The sequence below is a fragment of the Oratosquilla oratoria genome, chromosome 3 (genome assembly GCF_046742065.1).
Source record: "Oratosquilla oratoria isolate Oo_2021 chromosome 3, ASM4674206v1, whole genome shotgun sequence".
NCBI classification, from domain to species: Eukaryota; Metazoa; Arthropoda; class Malacostraca; order Stomatopoda; family Squillidae; genus Oratosquilla; species Oratosquilla oratoria.
In genome coordinates, this window is record NC_134779.1 from 86,997,037 (window position 1) to 87,018,805 (window position 21,769).

General features: G+C 41.4%; 2 protein-coding genes across 12 annotated transcripts in view; one reads left to right on the forward strand and one right to left on the reverse strand.

Annotated features, from left to right (window-relative positions):
• Positions 1-10,980, reverse strand: part of Gga (ADP-ribosylation factor-binding protein Gga) — a 251,519-nt gene extending 240,539 nt beyond the window's left edge. For 9 of the 11 annotated variants that reach the window (XR_012966271.1, XM_076182998.1, XM_076183004.1 and 6 more), the window contains exon 1: positions 10,930-10,980. Coding sequence is in view for 9 of the 11 variants with exons in the window: in XM_076182998.1 (XP_076039113.1) it covers positions 10,930-10,966 (37 nt within the window). In the remaining 2 variants the exon portion in view is untranslated. Of the gene's footprint in view, positions 1-10,163; positions 10,194-10,929 lie in introns of those variants that run through there. The other 2 variants (XM_076183002.1, XM_076182999.1) reach the window with 2 other exon arrangements.
• Positions 2,075-5,102, forward strand: LOC143019879 (uncharacterized). Its single transcript, XM_076175858.1, has 2 exons — positions 2,075-3,103; positions 3,298-5,102. Exons 1-2 carry the CDS (start codon positions 2,947-2,949, stop codon positions 3,531-3,533), a joined length of 393 nt encoding a protein of 130 aa, XP_076031973.1. The 5' UTR covers positions 2,075-2,946; the 3' UTR covers positions 3,534-5,102.
• Positions 10,981-21,769: the final 10,789 nt, after the last annotated feature.

Consider the following 21,769-nt stretch of genomic DNA (forward strand, 5'->3'; position numbering starts at 1 on the left):
ACAAAATTGCATATTACGTTGATACATTATAATTTACAAAATTAATAATTAATTTTCTATTGCTATATTGCGCCCTTGGTCGAAACTAAAAATTTACCACTACCGGTATATACTGTACCCCATGTAGTTTTTTCAGCTTGCATGATGGTAATGTAGACCTAAGCTTCAGAACACTTTACCTCACAAGTAATATCCACCGTTTAAGTTCATTTATAACATCATACAAATTTGCCTCAGCCAACTTAATTATCGTACACGACGTCGTAACTTCGGGAGATTTACGTTAAACGAATGTCATAAAGCCCGTTGTTACTCCGAGTTGTCGTTAACCGAGTAGGTCGTTTTTTTTTTTTTTTTTTTTTTTTTTTTTTTTTTTTTTTTTTTTTTGCATCCGACCTAGATATGGATCAAAAGGTCTCCTGTCGGCATGCTTTGCCTTTGTAATCCTTTGTATGTTATAATTTTGGAGGTAGAATGTAGATTGAGAAAAGCGAGTAAATGCCTTGGTGGATTAAAAAGTGTAATGAGGAATAGACATTTGGGAATGGATGCTAAGAGGAGACTGTATGAAGGAGTGATTGTGCCAACAGCACTGTATGGGGCAGAAACATGGAACATAAGAGAGAAAGGGAGAAGGAGTTTGAATGTGTTTGAGATGAAGTGTCTGAGAAGTATGATAGGGGTTACTAGGCTGGATTGAGTGAGAAATGAGGAGGTGAGGAGGAGAACAGGGGTGGAAAGGGAGTTGGGAGATAGGGTTGATGAAAGAGCATTAGGATGGTTTGGACACATGGAAAGAATGAAGAAAGACTAGTAAAAGAGGTATGAAAGGCAGATGTGGAGGGAGTGAACATGAGGGGACGTCCTAGGATGAGATGGATGGATGGGGTGAAAGGGGCTTTGGGGAAGAGGGAAATGGCTGTTGAGGAAGGACGGGTGAGGACAGAAGACAGGGGTGAATGGAGAATGGTTGTATATGGATGATGTTGTGATGCATGAGGTGGAATGGGTGGGGGGATGGGGGGTGAGGTAGTATGTGTGAGCAAAATTTGACGCAGCCTGAAGAGATTTCTCCCCATCTTCTCCTTTTCTGCATGGGGGGATGGAGAGGGGGGGTCGCCGATTTGATGAAGCGGCCTTGCTGTGGATGTGCTGTGCCTTGCGACACTGCTTCTGACCCAGGGCAGTGGACAGGGTGCAGGGATGACCCGTCATCCAGGAGGTGCTAAGATAAGAGGGAGGGTGGAAGGGAGTGGACTGTAATTAGGGATGGAATGGGTGGGAATGATTTTATGCCTTTTTCTTTTTGGCTACATCCCTTGTAAGGGGGAAAAGCCTTGGTATATGTATGTATATTCTATAATGTATATGTACACTTGAAATGTTTAAGAATTGTACAACACTAGTCAGTTGGAATGAGCCCATTACATATTGTCACAAAATGCCAAGCTGAGAAATGTATCATAATTTGGAGGGAAAAGTTCACTCCAATTTCCCATTGGCTGAAAATCTTCAAACAACCTCTTTACAGATGTTTTTTCCATGTTTTGAAATGTTGGCTCCCATTCACAGGGTATATAATGGGCAATGCAGAGAACAACCCAGAAGCAATAGAGAAGCAGGGAGATTACTGAGAGGCACTACAGAGCAAAACAAAAAAGAGAAAACAAGAAAAGGACCTGAAGCCCAGGGCCCATCTGAATCTACACAGAATTTTTTCTACATTCGTCGATTATGACAACTTTGCTAAATAAGACCTTTGGACCACAACTACAACCCATCTCCAAAATGAAGTGCAAAGCCTTCATGTATTTCTTGAATTGTATTAGACATTTTCCAGATTGCTACTGGACTAAGAGTGACTCAACTCTGTTATTTTCTCTATTGAAGAAACATCATCCACTATCTTGTACCCAACTACCAGAAGTTATCGTTCACCTCAAACAACCTATTTGTCCCCCATGACCATTGATGCGACCTCAACAACCCGTACCAATACAGTCACTATCCGAGTTATGACATACATGAATTATGACCACGTCTAGCAGATGCCTATTATGAGTTTACTGTATATGTCTGGCAGCACAGCGCTTAAGATAGTTGTGGCAGCCCGGCATCGTGTACGACAGTTATGGTAGAGATGGAAAAGTTGCTATACATGTGGTTGGAAGATAATAGGCAAAGAAATGTGAAAGTGATATTGCAAGCAGTGCAAAGGCTACAAGTTAATTTTGCATGTTGAAAGAACATGCAGGTGGAGAATATGCTTCACATGAATTCATAGCAAGTGCTGGGTGGTTTTGTAGCTTTCGAGAGCATTACCAGGTTCACCACGTGTTGTCGAAAGGTGAGGCTGCTAGCAGTGATGAGCCTGCAGCTAAGGCATTTGTGGAAGAGTTTGATAAATTAATTAAGGATGAATGATATTTACATACTTACGACCATGTCTAGCAGATGCCTATTATGAGTTTACTAATAAGAATACTCTATAATAAGTATTTCCTTTCTTTAACCTACCACATCATATTAACAACTAAGCAACTGAAAACAATGCTGTATACAACTGTAGGAGAGAAACCAAACACAGAGTATGGGATCCAATGTATTTAACATTTCGCCCAGCAGGGCTTCTTCAGAAATAACATTGTGGACAAACATCTGACTCCTTATATAACCTGAGCTTGTGGGGAGAAAAGAACATGAAACTGGTGTAAGCACAATTGGCATAAATTGCTTGTTACTTTGTTATTAAAATTGCTAAAGGTTTATTAATTGTAAAAAATCCATTGTTTTGATTTATATTATCAATGAGAGATATAAAAGCAGATTCAAAACATCTACACTTCATTGTATGGTTTTCATATTTAACCTTGGACAGGTAGCGTTGTGTCAGATCCGCACCAAGGCGCCACGCAAAACTCTTTTTTTTTTTGTTTCTGCGCATAGATGCCTAGCATGATCTCGCTTGTATTTCAGGGACTGTTAGTCATTCACCGACCTCAGTGGAAGCAACATGTGTCACCTCTGCTCCACCACCTTCACCCGCTATCGCCCTCCAAAGTTGTAAATGGTGCATATCTAACACCACGCTACCGTTACTCGGGTAAGTCACGCAATTGCAAAAGTTCTGCATTTTACATTACTGCATTATTACTTAGTGAAATAATTTTGTTGTGTTTATCGGAAAATATCAGTGAATGGTGTAGCTACCCGTACCAATCACCATATTGGATAGGAGGGCAGCGAAAATGTGATTTTGAGGCTAATTTCTAATTTTCAATTTTTTTCTATTATCAGATTTCAGCATGGCAAAGAGAAGCCTGACAGAGGAGGAGAATTTGCAGGCCCTTTTCATGAGTAGCGATGAAGAGAAGCCTTCTACAGTGACTTTTGAGTCAGATGCCCTCTCTGCCCTTCCTCTTCTAATGCCAGGACCAAGCTTCTGTGTGCAAAGTGCCATAAACCTGCATGTAACTCGCATGGCAACTACATCTGTGACCAGTGCCATCGCGCGTCGTAAGTTTCACGAATGATTTTTTGTACCAGTTTATACTTACTAAATATAATTTTTAAAATTTTTACCCTCATCTAGGGCCATTGTAGATTACTTTTGCAAAATTTCATGCACATCCATCAATTATTAGTACTCTAAATATGCCTTTCTTTTACATAAATTGTGCACAGTAAGGGTTACATTGAAACTAAGCCTTTTTTATTTTTGTTTATAGTCACTAAATATCATTTTGTAAGGTTTTGTCATCATCTAGGGTCATTATAGATGACTTCTGGAAAATTTCATCCAGATCTAATAAGTATTACTACTATAGATATAGCCTTCCTTTCACACCAAAAATGTTAGTGATTTTGTACATAAAAAAATTAACTGCTTTTTCTTTTCTTTACAGATTTTGCAGTTTTACTCCAATCAACAATGTTTTTACACCAATCAACTCAGGAACTCTTCTACTTTCAAGAAAACTTATTAGTGGAATTTAGTATTCTAAAGTGTACAGTGCCTGTTATTTGACCAAATGTCTATTTTTACCATTTTTTTCGTAATCATATAAGTAAAGTGTTATTTTTATATTCAGCGTTTTTTTCTCCTTCACAAGTAGAAAGTAAAGTATTCATATTAGTGAACTATAAAAAAATAAATAAAGAAGGGCATAATGGTAACTGGGTATATGCGCCCAAAGTGAAAGTAACAGATATGACACCATGCTACCTGTACCGGGAGAATGTCCACGCTACCTGTCCAGGGTTAATAATCATATTATTCCAGTCAGCATTGTGGCCTGTATCGTATCTATGTCTAACAAAGGTATACTGTAAGTTTTCATATCATATTTATGTTCCGATATTTTTATAAAAGAATAAAAGAATATCGGAACATAAATACAATATGAAAACTTGGCCTTCGACTACATAGACAAGATGGTTAAAAAAATAGTGGTTACACTGATAAGACCTAAACTAGAATATGCTGCAACATTGTGGGCACCCAGCACAAAGAAATACATAAGAAAATTAGAAAGAATCCAAAGAGCAGTGACAAAAATGGCACCTACACTGACAAATCTGACATATGAACAAAGATTGGAGAAACCACATCTGTCAACACTGGAACAGAGAAGAGAAAGAGGTGATTTATTGACCATTTACAGAATTATAAAAGGGATGGAAATCTTTGATAGAATTGACTTATTAAAGAAACAAGAGGACATGAAAAGAAACTAAAGGACATTTATAGAAGAGACCCGAAAAAGAATAGCTTCCCACATAGTGATTAATGTCTGGAACAAACTGAACAGAGAAACAGTGAATGCCAAAACTATACACGATTTTAAGAATAAACTGGATGTGGAGAGATACGAAAATGGGTCACTATGAACATAGCTCTCATCCTGTAAAATACAACTAGGTAAATACACACACACACACACATTGAGCACCAATGCTGGTGTGAACGGAAGGCTAGCAGCAAGCTCAAATCAGCGCTTTTTCACCAAGAACAAGGAAATGCCTAAGTTGTGTTTAATGAAGAAGCTGTGTGTTTCAAGTGACCACTATGGAGAAATAAGTATCCTGTTTGATTTTGTGTATTAATGCACAAAATGGAGGAAGGAAAAGAAAAAAGGAAAAATGAACCAATGAAGAGAAGATTGGACATGAGCAGAGTTGATTCACCACTGGGGGTGATATATATATATATATATATATATATATATATATATATATATATATATATATATATATATATATATATATATATAAAATTGAATAATACCCCCAAAGTCAACTCAAAGGTGGGACAACTATGCTTTATCAGGGCTTGCAAGAGAAAGAAGACCATTAGGAAAAGGTTTAGATGTAGAGAGAAACTGGGTATAACAATATACTAAGAAATCAGGATATTAAAAACTTGATGAACTAATAATTTAAAAGGAGTTTGAATGTGTTTGAGATGAAATGCTGAAGAAGTATGATAGGGGTTACTAGGCTAGATAGTGTGAGAAATGAGGTGAGGAGGAGAACGGGGGTGGAAAGGGAGTTGGGAGATAGGGTTGATGAAAGAGTATTGGGACGGTTTGGGCACATGGAAAGAATGAGTGAAGAAAGATTAGTAAAAGAGGTGTGGAAGGCAGAGGTGGAAGAAGTGAACATGAGGGGGCGACCTAGGATGAGATAAAAAGGAGCACTGGAAAAGAGGGGAATGTCTGCTGAGGAAGGATGGGGGAGGAGAGAAGACAGGGGTGAATGGAGAATGGTTGTGTATGTATGATGCTGTGACACATGAGGGGGAGTGGGTGGGGGATAGGGGGTGAGGGAGTATGTATGAAATAAATTGATGCAGCCTGAAGGGATTTCTCCCTGTTTTCTCCTTTTCTATATGAGGGAACAGAGGAGGGGGGTCGCCAAATTAATGAAGCGGCCTTGCTGTGGATGTGCTGTGTGTTGCGACATTGCTTCTGATCCAGGGCAGTGGAGAAGATGCAGGGATGACCCATCATCCAGGAGGCGCCAAGATGAGAGGGAGGGAAAGGGGTAGAGGGGAGTGGAGTGTGTAGGGGATGGAATGGGTGGGAGTGGTTTCTATGCCTTTGTTTTTTGGCTACCTCTTGTGTATGGGGGAAAAGGCCTTTGGTATATGTATTTCCCTGGAATTTCAGTTATTGTCTTAGCATTTGAATAGCCTTCTAGAACAAATTATATTCGAATTCTAAGGCACCATTGATCTGATTTGACACTGACACTTGGGTGACTTGACTATACTTGGCAGGTACACTGCCATTTTCTGCCAAATGTAAAACCTTCTGCACCGCAGTGTATGTGGTGCTGTGGCCATGTGTATGTGTGCTTAAAAGTTGCAGCCCATTGCCTCCTGTAACTTAATTGATATGTACTTATGTTTGTGAATGTGCTAATATTATCAACTTTAATTTATTCTGTTACATCATTTACCAATTTATTACTGTAGCATATAAGTCTCTATAAAATGTAACAACATTTATAGTTTTCCTTTATCCTACGTAAGTGTGAATAATCATTTTTGTACAGGTTTCGTATAAAGATGTTACTCAAAAATCCTGTTCCTGTTGAAAGCATCCTGATGATGTTTGAACATGAATATTAGTGACTTTATTTTCATTTATTTTATTCCGTCATTTACAAGTTTATTACTGTAACATGTAGTTAAAATATAATGCCATTGACTTTCTTTATTCCAACTAGGTGTGGATATTTATACATTTTCCTGCAGAAATATTACAATTTTGTGTATGATTCAAATTTGTGTATCTATGGCTTAAGGGGGTACGCGACACCTGGGGGGGTGAATTTGGTCAAGATATGGCATTTTTCAAAACTGTGTTCAAAATGTTCGTATACCATTTAGAAATAAATCCCGACAAACAATTTTCCAGCCGCGCGCAATTTAAAGGTCTTGGTGAGGTTTAAAGGGACAGAGTTAAAGGCGCAACCCACACTAGACAGAGGCGTGCCATTTAGGACCTTCAGGCGCATCGAATAACGTTGAAATTTGATTGAATTTACGCTCGCCCAGTGCTTCAATGGCCAGTACGATGGTGGGGGGGAAGGGAGGAAGGTGGAGGGAGAAGTTTTGCCAACTTTGAGCGAAGCTAAGCGTCAGTTACCGGCTAGCTCTGAAAGGAAAAGTGCGCATGTCTCATGAGTTCTCATTGCAATCTATTACTTTAGCTAGTACATATTACTCTTTAGTACAGTCATCATGGGTAGCAAAAAGAACAAAAGAACATCCACAATGACAAAAAACAGCAATTAAAGATGCCAAGCAGTCAAAGACGACTAGCCAAGACCTCACCACCTCTCACTCCACCACCGCCCTCACCTGCACCTCTGTGACAGTGACAGAGGTAAAGGACAACATTAGACTAAACAATTCAAAGAGGAAGATTAAATCCAAAGAAGAAAGCAAGAGGAAAAAGATCAAGGCTATACAGGAAGAAGAGAGAAGAAGGGACATCATATGATGCTGGAGGGGGTGCCCTACCAACATAGATTGGTGAGGGGAATCTGATGAGGAAAGAGAAGGCGCCCACTGCTGGAAAATAAACCTCTTTCCAATGATTTAGATACCCTGAAGACCCCCAGCAGTGAGGTTTCATATGAAGAAACCGCCAAAGGTGCAAAAAAGCAAATTATATGATGGTGTCGTCTGTGCGTCGTCACTACTGTGATATACTTATACTTTAGTTTTTCAGTATTTAAAGTTCTTATAATTAAAATATGTTGATGATTTTTACTGTACTTACTCATTATATAATAAGAATTAAGCCATGAAAAAATCAGTCAAATTGGTGAAACTATAAGCAAGGTACAGATATATCTATATTTCAAGTTGCCATATCTCCGTTCGATATTTTTTTACTTTTTTTTTTTAATCATAAAAAATCTAAAATACATCAGATTTAGATGAAACTTACAGGGAATATTACTTTTAGTAACTGCTAGGGCCAATTGTTCGCATATTTTGAATAGGATGAAAGAGTTCGGAGTAATAATGGAAACAAGACAAAAAAAAAAAAAAAAAAAATCACGATTATTGCCGGACATCAAAATTGAAATGCCTGTATTCAAAAGTATAAAGGAAATTGTTCAATTACTCAATGACCGGCCCTAGGTGTGCCTACTGACTAATCATAGCCAAAATATAAAACAAATTGGTCCACGTATTATGGTGCTGTGCACTTTTAAATGTCGCTACTGGTATACGTACATGTGTACATATGTACATACATCATTCTGTTTCACCTAAAATGTAGGCAACATGGATACCTATTTACCTGAGAAGTTTCAGCTCTTTACTCTAAATAGTTTAGAAAATGACCTCCAGGTGTTGCGTACCCCCTTAAGTTATCCCCACTGTTTCATTATTCAGGACTTTGATTATCTCACTATTCATAAATCAATTGAAATAATACCAAAGTCTTTATTTATCCCAACCATTTGAGTATTTACATGTTTCTGCAATAATAAAAATGTTTGTAGCCTATGTGGGATGCTGCCCAAACTTTACTGGGACAGCTAGGATTTGTTCCAAAATCCAAAAAATCCAAAATTCCAAAATGCAGTTGGCCCCAAGGATTTTGGATAAAGGGTTGTATACCTGTACTTGCTTTTAGTATTTTTTTGGAAGTGCACATCTACATGATAGAGCATTAGAAAATTTAATATTAATTTTTAAAATTATAATGCATCACCATAATTTATGTTTTTCTTGGCAAAAAATAAAAAAAAAAATAAAAAAAATAAAAGTAAATACACTACCAAATGAAGCTGCAATCATAAGGCCAAGACACCATGTTGTCTTTCCAGTCCCGCTAAAAGCAAGTATTCTACACTATTGAATGAAGCTGTGACTATAGGATCTGGAATATGCCCTCAGTACTTCTGTCAGTACCTCACGTGGTACATATTTTTAAAACAGTGCTATGGAGCTGAGATTCATGCATTTCTTAAAACTATGCAACTCCTGTATACCCTACAGTCTGATCAGGTATGATACCAAAACCGGCAATCAACATCCCTGACGATGACGATGACCCTGATGACCTATAGAATTACAGGTATTGCATTACTAAATGCAGGGGTAAATTTTTTGAAGTGTACACCTATGTGATATGGCAATAGAAAAGTAATAATTAATTTTGTAAGTTATAATACATCAACATAATATGCATTTTTCTTGGTAGAAATTAATAACAAAAAAGTTCCTAAAACTTATTTACTAACGAACGAAGTTGTGGCAGGTGAATGATATGCCATGTTTGTTTTGATAGATGCTGAGGTCAAGGAAATGAAGGGATGATCAATTCTTCTAATCTAACATACATAACCCAAGCTGTATTAGTAATGCGGTACCTGTAATTCTAAAGATCATCCAAGTCGTTGTTGTCATAGATGCTGATGGCCTGATTAAGTACTCGATCAGCCTGTGGGGAATAGAGTTGTTGCATAGCTTGAAGGAAGCCCTATTGTCTTTGTAATGGTGCTTATAATGTCACCTGGAGTTGGAGAACACCCGGTGTACAATGTGAAAGCCATTGTTTAACTGACTTACTGGACTGGACAGACGACATGGCATCTCGAGGCTTTGCTCGCAGCTTTGTTCTGTAGCATATTTACTTATAGCAAGGATTTTTCATTATTGATTTCCGCCAAGAAAAACGTATATTACTTTGATTTATTATAATTTACAAAATTAATAATTAATTTTCTAATGTTATATCACGTATGTGTGCACTTTTAAGAAAAATACCAATGAAGGTTATGTTAGAATGGACAAATTTATCATACTTTAATTTCTTTTATCACCACATCTATCAAAACAAAGATGGCATCTCACACAGCCCCAGCAGCTATGTTTGTGTATCACTTTAAGCAACCTTTTCTATTAGTGACTTCCACCAAGAAAACTGTAATTATGAGGATGTATCATAATATACAAAATTAATATTTAATTTCCTTATGCTATATTGCATAGGTACTTCCAAAAATTTACTGCTTTTAGCAAGGGTCTTTTGTTATTGATTTCTGCCAAGAATAGCATATATTGCATTGATTATATATTTACCAAATTAATATTTAATTTTGTATTGATATATTGCATAGGTGTGCAAAACCTTATATATTAGCATAGAACTGTTTCTATGATGTCAGCTCATAGTAATATGAGGAAGGGGCCATTTACCACCTGCCAGCTCTCTGAAATAGTAAAAATTACTGGAAAAATGTATTGGGCCTGGTCCAGAGACCAAATGTCAACCCTTTCAAGTTGCATTTTCAGATGGTGGTAAAGGTGTTTACAAGTTTTGGAGATGAATGGCAAGCAGATCATGGGTCTTACAGGACCACCACTTGCAGGTAACCATTGTTGATCCCAGTTCTCTTTAAAATTCCCAGGCATGCAGGTACCAACTCAATTAGTTGCCTTCATGACATGCAGCCTCCTACATAGTAAGTCTATTCTTCACTAAGAGTTATATTCCTTGCCCAGGCTGTAAGTTATGAAGCCCTCACTTAGAAAACTGTCCTTGCCATTCTAAAACAAAATAAACTTTTTCCGTCATAACACATCATTTTGTTGTATAAACCCCTGGTATATATCCGAAGTCAGAAGTGTTTAACCTGGTAATGTGACTCCTGTCAAAATTCTGGTGATATCCCAATACAATAATCCCTACAACTATCAATCTAACATAAATATTTTCATTTACAAGAAAATAACATCATCCCAAAACTAATTTGCTGATAGCTCCATACACGACATTCTCAACAACAATCCGACTCATCATACGCTGCTACTACATCAGTTATAACACAAATGTTAAAAATCTACTATTATTCTTACTGGACACTGACTAAACCTAAAATATACAAAATTCTTACGGATTAGACCCTCCAGACTTGCACCCGCTGTAGCCATGTTTCTCCTGTTGTTAGTTCGAAAGTAACTGAAGATTTTATTAGTGCATAATTGGAAGCAATATTACCCTACATAAGATTACAATTATTACTGAATAAGCAATCTCAAGGTGTGTCATAATATGGAATTTGTCCAATTTTGGTATTTAAACTCCCAAACCCCTTATATTAAAAAGTTCCTAATATGAAGTCATCTATATCACATACGAACAAATCAGGAAACCGTGTTGAATGAAATTTGACAATGTAAATTTTTATCCTTATTATTTATCTATCCATTGCCACAGTATTGATGCAGCGGAATAAAGAGATTGAATGATTGAATTAGGGAAATCTAGTGTTGTGCGTTGCATAAAAAATATATTGTATGATAACTTTGTAGGTGCACCAGACAGGACAAGTTCGTGATTTTTTTTTTTTTTTTTTTTTACATGGTATGGTGATACAAATGCTAAGAAGTTTGATATAATAAAGGTTTATCATTTATATATCTATTCTAATGTGTGCATAGGATACACGTCGATTCTTTTAATGTTTACTAACTGATAGCCGACTCATAACATATTCTAATTTGTAAACAGGTACTGTACAGTACGTGTACAAAGCATGGCCGGAATGCTGAAAGATTCGACTATCAAGTGGTGCAGCAATGGGCGACAGTAGAAGAAAAAAAGGCTCTTCCCTTGCACTATGACGCCGATGGATTCATGATCGACAGCTATTACCTTCGCCGATGAGAGCTCATATAAGGGATCCGACAAAATACCTCCGGACTATACACCATACAGGCAAAACACCTCTAGACATACTTTATTATATATTTAGCCAGTTTGGTAACTAGTAAAAGTATATCATGAGTGTAATAGAAAATAATATGTATCAATTACGTAAAAATTACCACCGTCACACCACCACCACCGTCACATCACCACCGCACATCACCACCACCGGCAGATCACATCGCCATCACCATTACTATCACCACCACCACATCACTAACACTACCACATCACTACCACCGCCACATCACTACCACCACCACATCACCAATGTCATCACATCACCATCGCCATCACATCACCATCATCATAATCATCGCATCACATCAAGACACAATCATCATCACCACCACCATGATCACCTCCATCACAGCAGAAACTTCAGGAACATAATACCACAGGGTTCCGTCCTATCCCCCACACTTTTTAATCTATACATGCACGATATACCCACACCCTAGAAATACAAATATCTTCTTACGCATACGACAAAACAATTACTTGTATTCATCGGAACGCGGAATACTGCAACCATACCTCGATACGCTCAACACCTGGTTCACTGCACACTCAAAATAGCCCCAACAATACACGGGGATAGTTCTCACCAATTGGACAGTACGTACATATATCAACAACTTTTTTCTCTTTACAAGGGAGATAGAAAAAAATCAGTCCCACCCATTCCATCCCCACATACTCCACTCACATTTACCCCCTCCCTCCCTCTTATCCTGGCTCCTCCTGGATGACGGGTCATCCCTGCATGTCACCCAGTGCCCTGGGTCAGAACCAATGTAGCAAGACACAACACATCCACAGCAAGGCCACTTAATTTAACCGACGATCCCCCCTTCTCCTTCCCTTCATGCAGAAAAAAAGAAGACTGGGAGAATTCCCTTCGGGCTGCGTCAAAATATCATTCACACATAATCCTTCACCCCTATCCCCCACCAACTCCCTTCCATGCATAACAGCATCATGTATACACAACTATTCTCCACTCACTCTTATCTTCTGTCTTCTCCCTTCCTTCCTTAACAGACATTCCTTTCCCAATGCCCCTTTTACCCCATCCATCTACCTCTGCCTTCCACATCTCTTTTATTAATCTTTCATTCTTTCCATGTGTCCAAACCATCCCAATACTACAGGTAGTCGTCGAGTTACGACCTATGCGACTTTACAACCACGAGATGGTGCAATAATATCTAACATATAGAGTAATAGAATTGCAATGTTATACCTGGCAGTGCAGTACATTACTCCTCACGCTGCGAGACGCGAGTACGATAGTTTTTGCAGGCTGCCGGCAGCGTCAGCATCCCAGCCAGCTAAATATTCTTTCATTTTGTTTGTTTGAAGTAAAATGTTTCCTAATTTTGCATTGCATTTTGTATTTTTGTATGTTTTGCAATTAATAAAATATAACAAACTTTTTATGCCTAGGCTAGTTTGTTGTCGATAACATTATGTTCGGAAAATATTTCTTTGTCGCGGCTCGTGCCGCTTAAATTCTTCTTATCGGCTTAAGAAACCTGCACAGCGAAGCTATAGCGATAATCCCATACCACACTCCTGGTCATATGGCCATTTCCCGAAGGTTGAGTGTGGTTTGAATTTTCCGCCAAAATCATCGGAAATTTAAAATTCCCGGCTCTGTGCAGGCATGCGCATTGTCGACCCCACCTCCCCCTCCCTATCCCCTCCCTTCTTACCCGGCTAGCTCGAGCCGGGCGTCGCGTCACTTCAATGAGAAACGAAGGCTTCGCCTGTGGGAGGAGGGAGGGACCCTAAATCTGTGCAGGTTTCTTAAGCCGATAAGAACAATTTAAGCGGCACGAGCCGCGACAAAGAAATATTATCGGCTGAAAGAAACCTGCACAGCGAAGCTATGCATGAGACGAGGACAGGTGGGAGGAGAGGTGAAGCCTGAATCAAACCGTTATTACGTGTGTCTTTCCTATGGGAGACTTATTCATTTTATCACTCAGTAGAGGGGAGAAAGAAACGTCAAGTACCCACGCCGAAGAATGTGACATGCACAACATTGCACTGTTCACACAATGCGTAAATTATACGAAATTTGTATCCTGTTCAACGGTTCCTGGCCCCTCCCCACTCCTCGGTCGCCCTTTGCCCCCTCCACTTTTTTGAGATGAGAGGGGTGGAGCCGTTTCCATGGCGACACATGGGACAGGGGCGACCGAGTGGTAGAGACACCGTGTCCCCAAGGGAGTCGTCGATGTCCAGTCCCTAGGTCCCGCACCCGCTCCACAGAGTGGGTGCGGAGAAACTCCAGCGATGCCACAAAGTCCCTGATGCTGTGGGCGTGCGGGGCATGGCCCGGGTCGGCTCTCTCCCAAAAAGCGGAAGGGCAGGTGCGCCCGGGACATCGGGGTTACGGGAATCCTAAATTTCGAGTTGTAGAAGAGATGATCCTCAGAAATCTCTTCCGTGTGGTCCACGTAGTCTTCGAACGCACGGACCGGGCGCAGTGGATGTGGGCGTCCTCCCTCCCGGAAGGATTGTATTCTGAGAGGGCCGATCATGTCGTCCGCTCGGCCGTTCCTGGCCAGGAATGTTGGTGATGGAGAGAGGGTTAGGGCCGAGCTGTCCTCCTCCAGTTTGGAGACGGACGGGTGGCGGGTGATTGCCGCCAGCTGTGAAGCCCTGTAGTCCGTAGTCAAGGCGAGCAGAAAGGCGACGCGTCGAGGGAAGTGTTCTTCCTCCATAATGGCCCTTTCGAACGCCAGGTACTGCAGAACACGATGCAAGGACCAGGCCAGGACCGGTTGATGTCTCGGCTCTCTCGAGGCGCTGATCCTCTTCATTAGGAGGGTTCACGCCCTCTGTGGCACTCGGATGTTCATGCCAAAGCGTAGCGGATCAGTGAGGGCTGTATAGTGAGGCAAGATAGTCGCCGGTGCCCTGTTGGTGGAGGTAGCCAGCCAAGTCAGGAAGTCCGGAACCATGCTGGCGGAGATGGTCACCATCGCGCGTCTCCGAAGGCAGTTCCGGAATCTCCGTCAGCAGAACCCACACTGTCGCACTGAGGACGGAAGGTGAGCTCTGAGCATCTTGTCTGCTGCCTCTGTAGAGAAGAGTTGGCTGAGAGCTCCCCGTAGAAACTCCAATTATCAAGTTGGAGTGACGCTTGGAGAGGCGCGGTAAGGCTGTTGGCTAGGCAGGCTGACCCCAGTAGAAGGAGAGAAGGGCCCCATCTCATTAGCTCCCCGAACCACGGCTGGGTTGGCCAGTAGGGAGCTATCAGGAGGACCTGACCCTTGAAGGATCTGAGGGTCTGCATCACCTTCAGGAGGACTAGTGTCGCTGGAGGAGGAAAATGAATACGTACCTCCAGCTGTTCCAGTCCTCCGTGAAGGCGTCTGGGCCTCCTGTGCGTGTCCTTTGGATGCAGGTGAGGTAAAGGGGGAGCTGGGTCGTGTTTGGGGAGGCAAACAGGTCCACCTCTGGGGTGCCGTAGCGGAGGGAGAACGACTCGAACACTTGTGGGCGTAGTTGCTACACTACGTAGATCTCTTGAAACCTGGATAGAGCGACCGGCGTAGGGCCCCCGACCGAAGCCAGGGACGCAACAACCTGTGGAGTGCTGAGGGTATCGGCCCGGGCAGGTCACGCGGGAGGAGCAGTATGCTCCTGTCGACCTCCCGTACCAGCCGTCGGCGCCCCAAGCGGCTCAGTGGAAGGGCCGGGGTCGCGAAGTTGAGGCCCCCCCCCCCCCCCCCCCGCCACCGAAGGAGGGAGGACGTGTGAGAGAAGCACGCTCTTTTGGCGCAGGGGAGCACCCGAAGGACGCTGACTGTGTCCCACTCAATCCCGAGCCAATAAAGTCTTTGTGTGGGAGCAAGGGCAGACCCGTCCCAGTCCACCCCGAACTCCACGTCCGCCAACACACTCAGAGCCACTGAGATGTCGGCCGATGCACCCTCCCCGGTGGGCAAATGCATCAACTAGCCGTCTAGGAACATGAGTGTGGAGACGCTTGCTTCCGTCCAACGTACGCCTACCACTCTCACTAGTTTCGTGAAGATCCTCGGGGTAAGCGAGAAACCGAAAGGGAGTATGCGAGGCCAAGTTCGTTTCCGAGCGACCTCGTCCGTGGGCGTTAGTCAAGAGGCTTCGTCCTGGGTGAAGACGTTCCCTGAGCGTCTCCCACGAAGACGGGCCTGGACCCTCGGTATGTATCCAACTCACCCCAAGTCTTCCCGCGGGAAGTCCTCGAAGCCCGTGGCGAGCGTCTTCATCCAATACTGTGCTATGGCAATTTGTGATGTTTCATCACCCACAAGCGGACTTCTATATGTTTAATACCTAGTGACATCATGTGATTATACTGTGACGTCACCGGATTGATCATGGCGCCATAGGATCGTCTCGTGACGTCACAGGGACACAAATTGACGTCATAGGACTACATGGTGACGTCAATTTATCACATAATGACGTCATCTTATCATACCGTGACATCACTGAGTCACAGTGAGCGTTGAAATAAATTTTGACATGGTAAAATTCTGGACCATCATGACTGTAGATTAAATTAAGTCGAATAGGAAAAGTCATGTTCATTTCGACCTAAGTCACAGTGAGCGTCGAAATGAATTTTAACATGGTAAAATTCTCGACCATCATGACTGTAGATTAAATTAAGTTGAATAGGAAAAGTCATGTTCATGTTGACCTGAGTCACAGTGGGCGTTGAATTAGTTTAACATGGTAAAATTCTTGACCATCATGACTACAGATTAGCTTAAGTTGAATAGGAAAAGTCATGTTCATTTCGACCTAAGTCACAGTGAGCGTCGAAATGAATTTTAACATGGTAAAATTCTCGACCATCATGACTGTAGATTAAATTAAGTTGAATAGGAAAAGTCATGTTCATGTTGACCTGAGTCACAGTGGGCGTTGAATTAGTTTAACATGGTAAAATTCTTGACCATCATGACTACAGATTAGCTTAAGTTGAATAGGAAAAGTCATGTTCATTTCGACCTAAGTCACAGTGAGCGTCGAAATGAATTTTAACATGGTAAAATTCTCGACCATCATGACTGTAGATTAAATTAAGTTGAATAGGAAAAGTCATGTTCATGTCGACCTGAGTCACAGTGGGCGTTGAATTAATTTAACATGGTAAAATTCTTGACCATCATGACTACAGATTAGCTTAAGTTGAATAGGAAAAGTCATGGTCATTTCGACCTAAGTCACAGTGAGCGTCGAAATGAATTTTAACATGGTAAAATTCTCGACCATCATGACTGTAGATTAGCTCAAGTTGAATAGGAAAAGTCATGTCCATTTCCACCTGAGTCACAGTGAGCGTCGAAATTAATTTTAACATGGGAAAATTCTCGACCATCATGACTGTAGATTAGCTCAAGTTGAATAGGAAAAGTCATGGTCATTTCGACCTGAGTCACAGTGAGCGTTGAAATTAATTTTAACATGGTAAAGTTCTTGACCATCATGACTATAGATTAGCTTAAGTTGAATAGGAAAAGTCATGTCCATTTCGACCTGAGTCACAGTGCGCGTCGAAATTAATTTTAACATGGTAAAATTCTCGACCATCATGACTGTAGATTAGCTTAAGTTGAATAGGAAAAGTCATGATCATTTCGATCTGAGTTACAGTGAGCGTTGAAATTAATTTCAACATGGTAAAATTCTTGACCATCATGACTATATATTAGCTTAAGTTGAATAGAAGTCATGTCCATTTCGACCTGCTTTTTTTTTTTTTTTTAAGGTCAAGGCATTTTATATATGTAATACCTAGCACTTTGCGCCAACTTAAACTGTACTATTTAAAACATTTTCCTCTTCTCATTACACTAAATGATTGTAGTTTCTTTGAACTAATTTATACTCATTTTAACTAACACTAGACTCCCTAAGTCTAAAGTTCTTTTGTGTTTTACTTGGGGGTGGAACATCAGGTAAGTCATCTTTAAACTCAAGCCAAGTGAAGTTGATAAGAGGTTGGCTGTGGCTCATGAGAAGGGCTGGGTGGTTTTTTGCTTAAGAAACCTGGAAGGAGGGTGGTGCCGTGAGGCGTTAGAAGACCATTGAAGCTCGGAGGTATGGGGCTACCGAGGCCTGATGATCCTCGGGGAGCCACCCTCCGTATCATAAGACACGTCCCCTTGTCCTCCAAGAGGCCCGGGTTCTTACCACGGACGACTTGAGGACGTATGGGGAACGGAGTACGAGTGGAAAAGGTCAAAGTCTACGCCTAGGGCCTGACAAAGAAAGTTATAAGGCGTTAAAGGACCATTATTGGTCGAAGGTATGGGGCTGCCAAGGCCTGATGACCCTCGGGGCGTCACCCTCCGTATCATAGGACACGTCCCCTTGTCCTCCGAGAGAGGCCCGGATTCTTACCACGGACGACTCGAAGACGCATGGGGAACGGATTACGATCGTATAAGGTCAAAGTCTACGCCTAGGGCCTGACGAAGCAAGCTATGAGGCTGTTAGAGGACCATTGATGACCGGAGGTTCGGGGCTGCCGAGAGGCCTGATGACCCTGGGGGGCGCCACATTCCGTGCCATAAGACACGTCCCCCTGTCTTCAAAGAGGCCCGGGTTCTTACCACGGACGGCCTGGAGACGGGGACGTATTGCGATCGTATATGGTCAAAGTCTACGCCTAGGGCCTGATACAACCCGTGAGGCAATAGAGGACCGATGATGGTCGGAGGTATGGCGCTGCCGAGAGGCCCGATGACCCTGGGGGGCGCCACACTCCGTACCATAAGACACGTCCCCCTGTCTTCAAAGAGGCCCGGGTTCTTACCACGGACGGCCTGGAGACGGACGTATTGCGATCGTATATGGTCAAAGTCTACGCCTAGGGCCTGAAACAAACCGTGAGGCAATAGAGGACCGATGATGGTCGGAGGTATGGTGCTGCCGAGAGGCCTGATGACCCTGGGGGGCGCCACCCTCCGTACCATAAGACACGTCCCCCTGTCTTCCGAGAGGCCCGGGTTCTTACCACGGACGGCCTGAAGACGGGGACGGATTGCGATCGTATATGGTCAAAGTCTAAGAATGGGACAAACCAGCAGCCAAGCGGAAAGCGATAAAACTAATAGACGATTAACCAGCAGGAAACGGGACCGCCTGCTCCCATGTGGGCAGCGAGTTAACCACTCCGTCCCGTTTCCGCGATCTAAGTGACGCGACGCCCGGCTCGAGCTAGCCGGGTAAGAAGGGAGGGGATAGGGAGGGGGAGGTGGGGTCGACAATGCGCATGCCTGCACAGAGCCGGGAATTTTAAATTTCCGATGATTTTGGCGGAAAATTCAAACCACACTCAACCTTCGGGAAATGGCCATATGACCAGGAGTGTGGTATGGGATTATCGCTATAGCTTCGCTGTGCAGGTTTCTTTCAGCCGATAAGAATGTGTTTTGTTGAAATAAAAAAATCCTAATTTTGCCTTACATTTTGTATTTTTATGTTTTGCAATTAATAAAATGTAACAGTATTTTTTTATGCCTAGTCTGTTGTCGATGACAAAATGTTCGGCACAGCATTTTGTATTTTTATGTATTGCGATTAATAAAATGTAGCAGTAAACTTTGTTTATGCCTAGTCTGTTGTCGATAACAATATTTTCGGTACAGTACGTAAACGAAAAGAATGTTTCGAAATATTTTTTCCTAATTTTGCTTTACAATTATTTTAATGTAACCAACAAAAAAGGATTTGTAGGTCAAAGATGACAGGACTTTATTCAGTATGCTTAGGCCTAGGCTACGTTTCCTAACGGAAATTATAAAAAGTTAATGAATATTAAACAACGTAGCTCAAAGATAATAAGATTTTATTCAGTATGCATACGTTTCCTAAAGAAAGTCTGATGGTAAAATAATACAAAGGTTAACAAATACAGTATTAAATATCATAGGTCAAAGATGATAGGATTTTATTCAATATGCTTAGGCCTAGGCTACGTTTCCCAAAGAAAATCAGATGAAATTATAAAAAGGTTAAAAATACTATACAACATAGTTCAAAGATACTAAGATTATTTCAGTATGCTAAATATACAATATATATATATATATATAAATATATATATACATATATATATATACATACATATATATATGTATGTGTGTGCGTATGTGTGTGTTTGTGTGTGTATATATATATATATATATATATATATATATATATATATTATATAAAGGGTAATACTGTATATACTGTATATATATGAAGGTGGGTGAGGAAGACATAAATCAGAGTCCAAGTTTATTTCTGACTAGTTTCGCACAAATAGGCTTCTTCAGAGAAATAATGTACATTATTTCTCTGAAGAAGCCTATTTGTGCGAAACTAGTCAGAAATAAACTTGGACTCTGATTTATGTCTTCCTCACCCACCTTCACCAACCTGTCACAATGCCTCAACTGTATATACATATAGACCGACTTGCGTCCAGATCGACTTACGACCTGTCTATCGGAACCGAACTCGGTCGTAAGTCGACGACTACCTGTATTTCATCAACCCTATCTCCCAGTTCCCTTTCCACCCTTGCTCTCCTCCTCGTTTCTCACTCTGTCCAGACTAGTAATCCCTACCATACTTCTCAGACATTTCATCTCAAACATTCAAACTCCTCCTCTCTTATGTTCCATGTTTCTGCCCCGTACAGTGCTGTCGGCACAATCACTCCTTCATACAATCTCCTCTTAGCATCCATTCCCAAATGTCTATTTCTCATTACACTTTTTAATCCCCCCAAGGCAACTTGCTTCTCTCTATCTACATTCGACCTCCACTTCCACTCCTTTTCCCGCCACATTCACACCCAAGTATCTTTCCCTTAATACTCGCTTCCAATTTGCTGCCACATTTTCCCTTTGTACATCTCATAGCCCTACTGCTATCCACATTTATCTTCAACTTCCTTCTTTCGTACACTTTCCTAAATTCCGTCATCAATTTCCTTAATTCCTCCTTTGATCCCGCTACAAGCAGTGTCGTCAGCAAACAACAACTGGATTATCTCCTATTTTTCTCAATTCTCATACTACTCCCCTTTATGAACATCCTTATACCACACACCCCCGAGATTTTTTACGTAGCATACAATACATCCATGCCATTCAAATAACACATCACAATCATAAAGACAAAATGTACACCTATACTCAACGCGCTTAAATCACTTATAGGTACAACATTCGGACAAAACAAAGAAACTACTATTATAGTATATCACGTCACTGTCTAATGAGAATGATAATGGTTATGTTTGGGTTCTTTATCAAATTAGAGGGAGGAAGAAAATCATAAAGATTTAACAAACGTTATTTTATTATCAAATCTTATCCATACATTAAAATCCTTTTGATGGTCCTATTGATGTGTTCTAGGATGAGCAACCAAGGAAGAAATAAAAATCCTTGCTCCTAGAAAGGAGTGAGTACAAAGGATGGACGGGAGTCCAGAGGTCCTCGATCCGGTGTTAGGACAGAGACAAGGTCTTGGAGCTTGTAGAGCTTCGAAACGTTGCTAGGAGAGAGAAAGTCTTGGAGCTGAAGGTTGATAGTTGCTGTTGCGATCGAAGAGGCTGTTCTTACGACTTGCAAGGTAAGACCACCCGCTTGCGCGGGATCGGTTTTTGTGGGAGGGGAAGAATGTCTGTAAGAAAATGAAAATATAGTAGTGTATAAAAGAGGGCTATTGCCACCGGGCGATTAAGCGAGCGATCAGGGGCTGTTGGTGGTCGTGGCTCGGGAGAAATGGACAGGGAACTCAGATGGAGACGCCGACGCCGGGATTACAATCACCAAAAGTTCAGAAAATGGTAGGAGGCGTGGTAGTAGAGAAAGGTGGAAAAATGGAAAAATCTTCAGTGGGAGGTAAACTGAAATGAGAAGATGTAGTATAAGAGAAAGTTACAAAGGAAGCGAATTTTAGGCGAAGAAAAAGTAAGTGTAGATGTTTGTGCGTGGGTCGTGAATATGTTC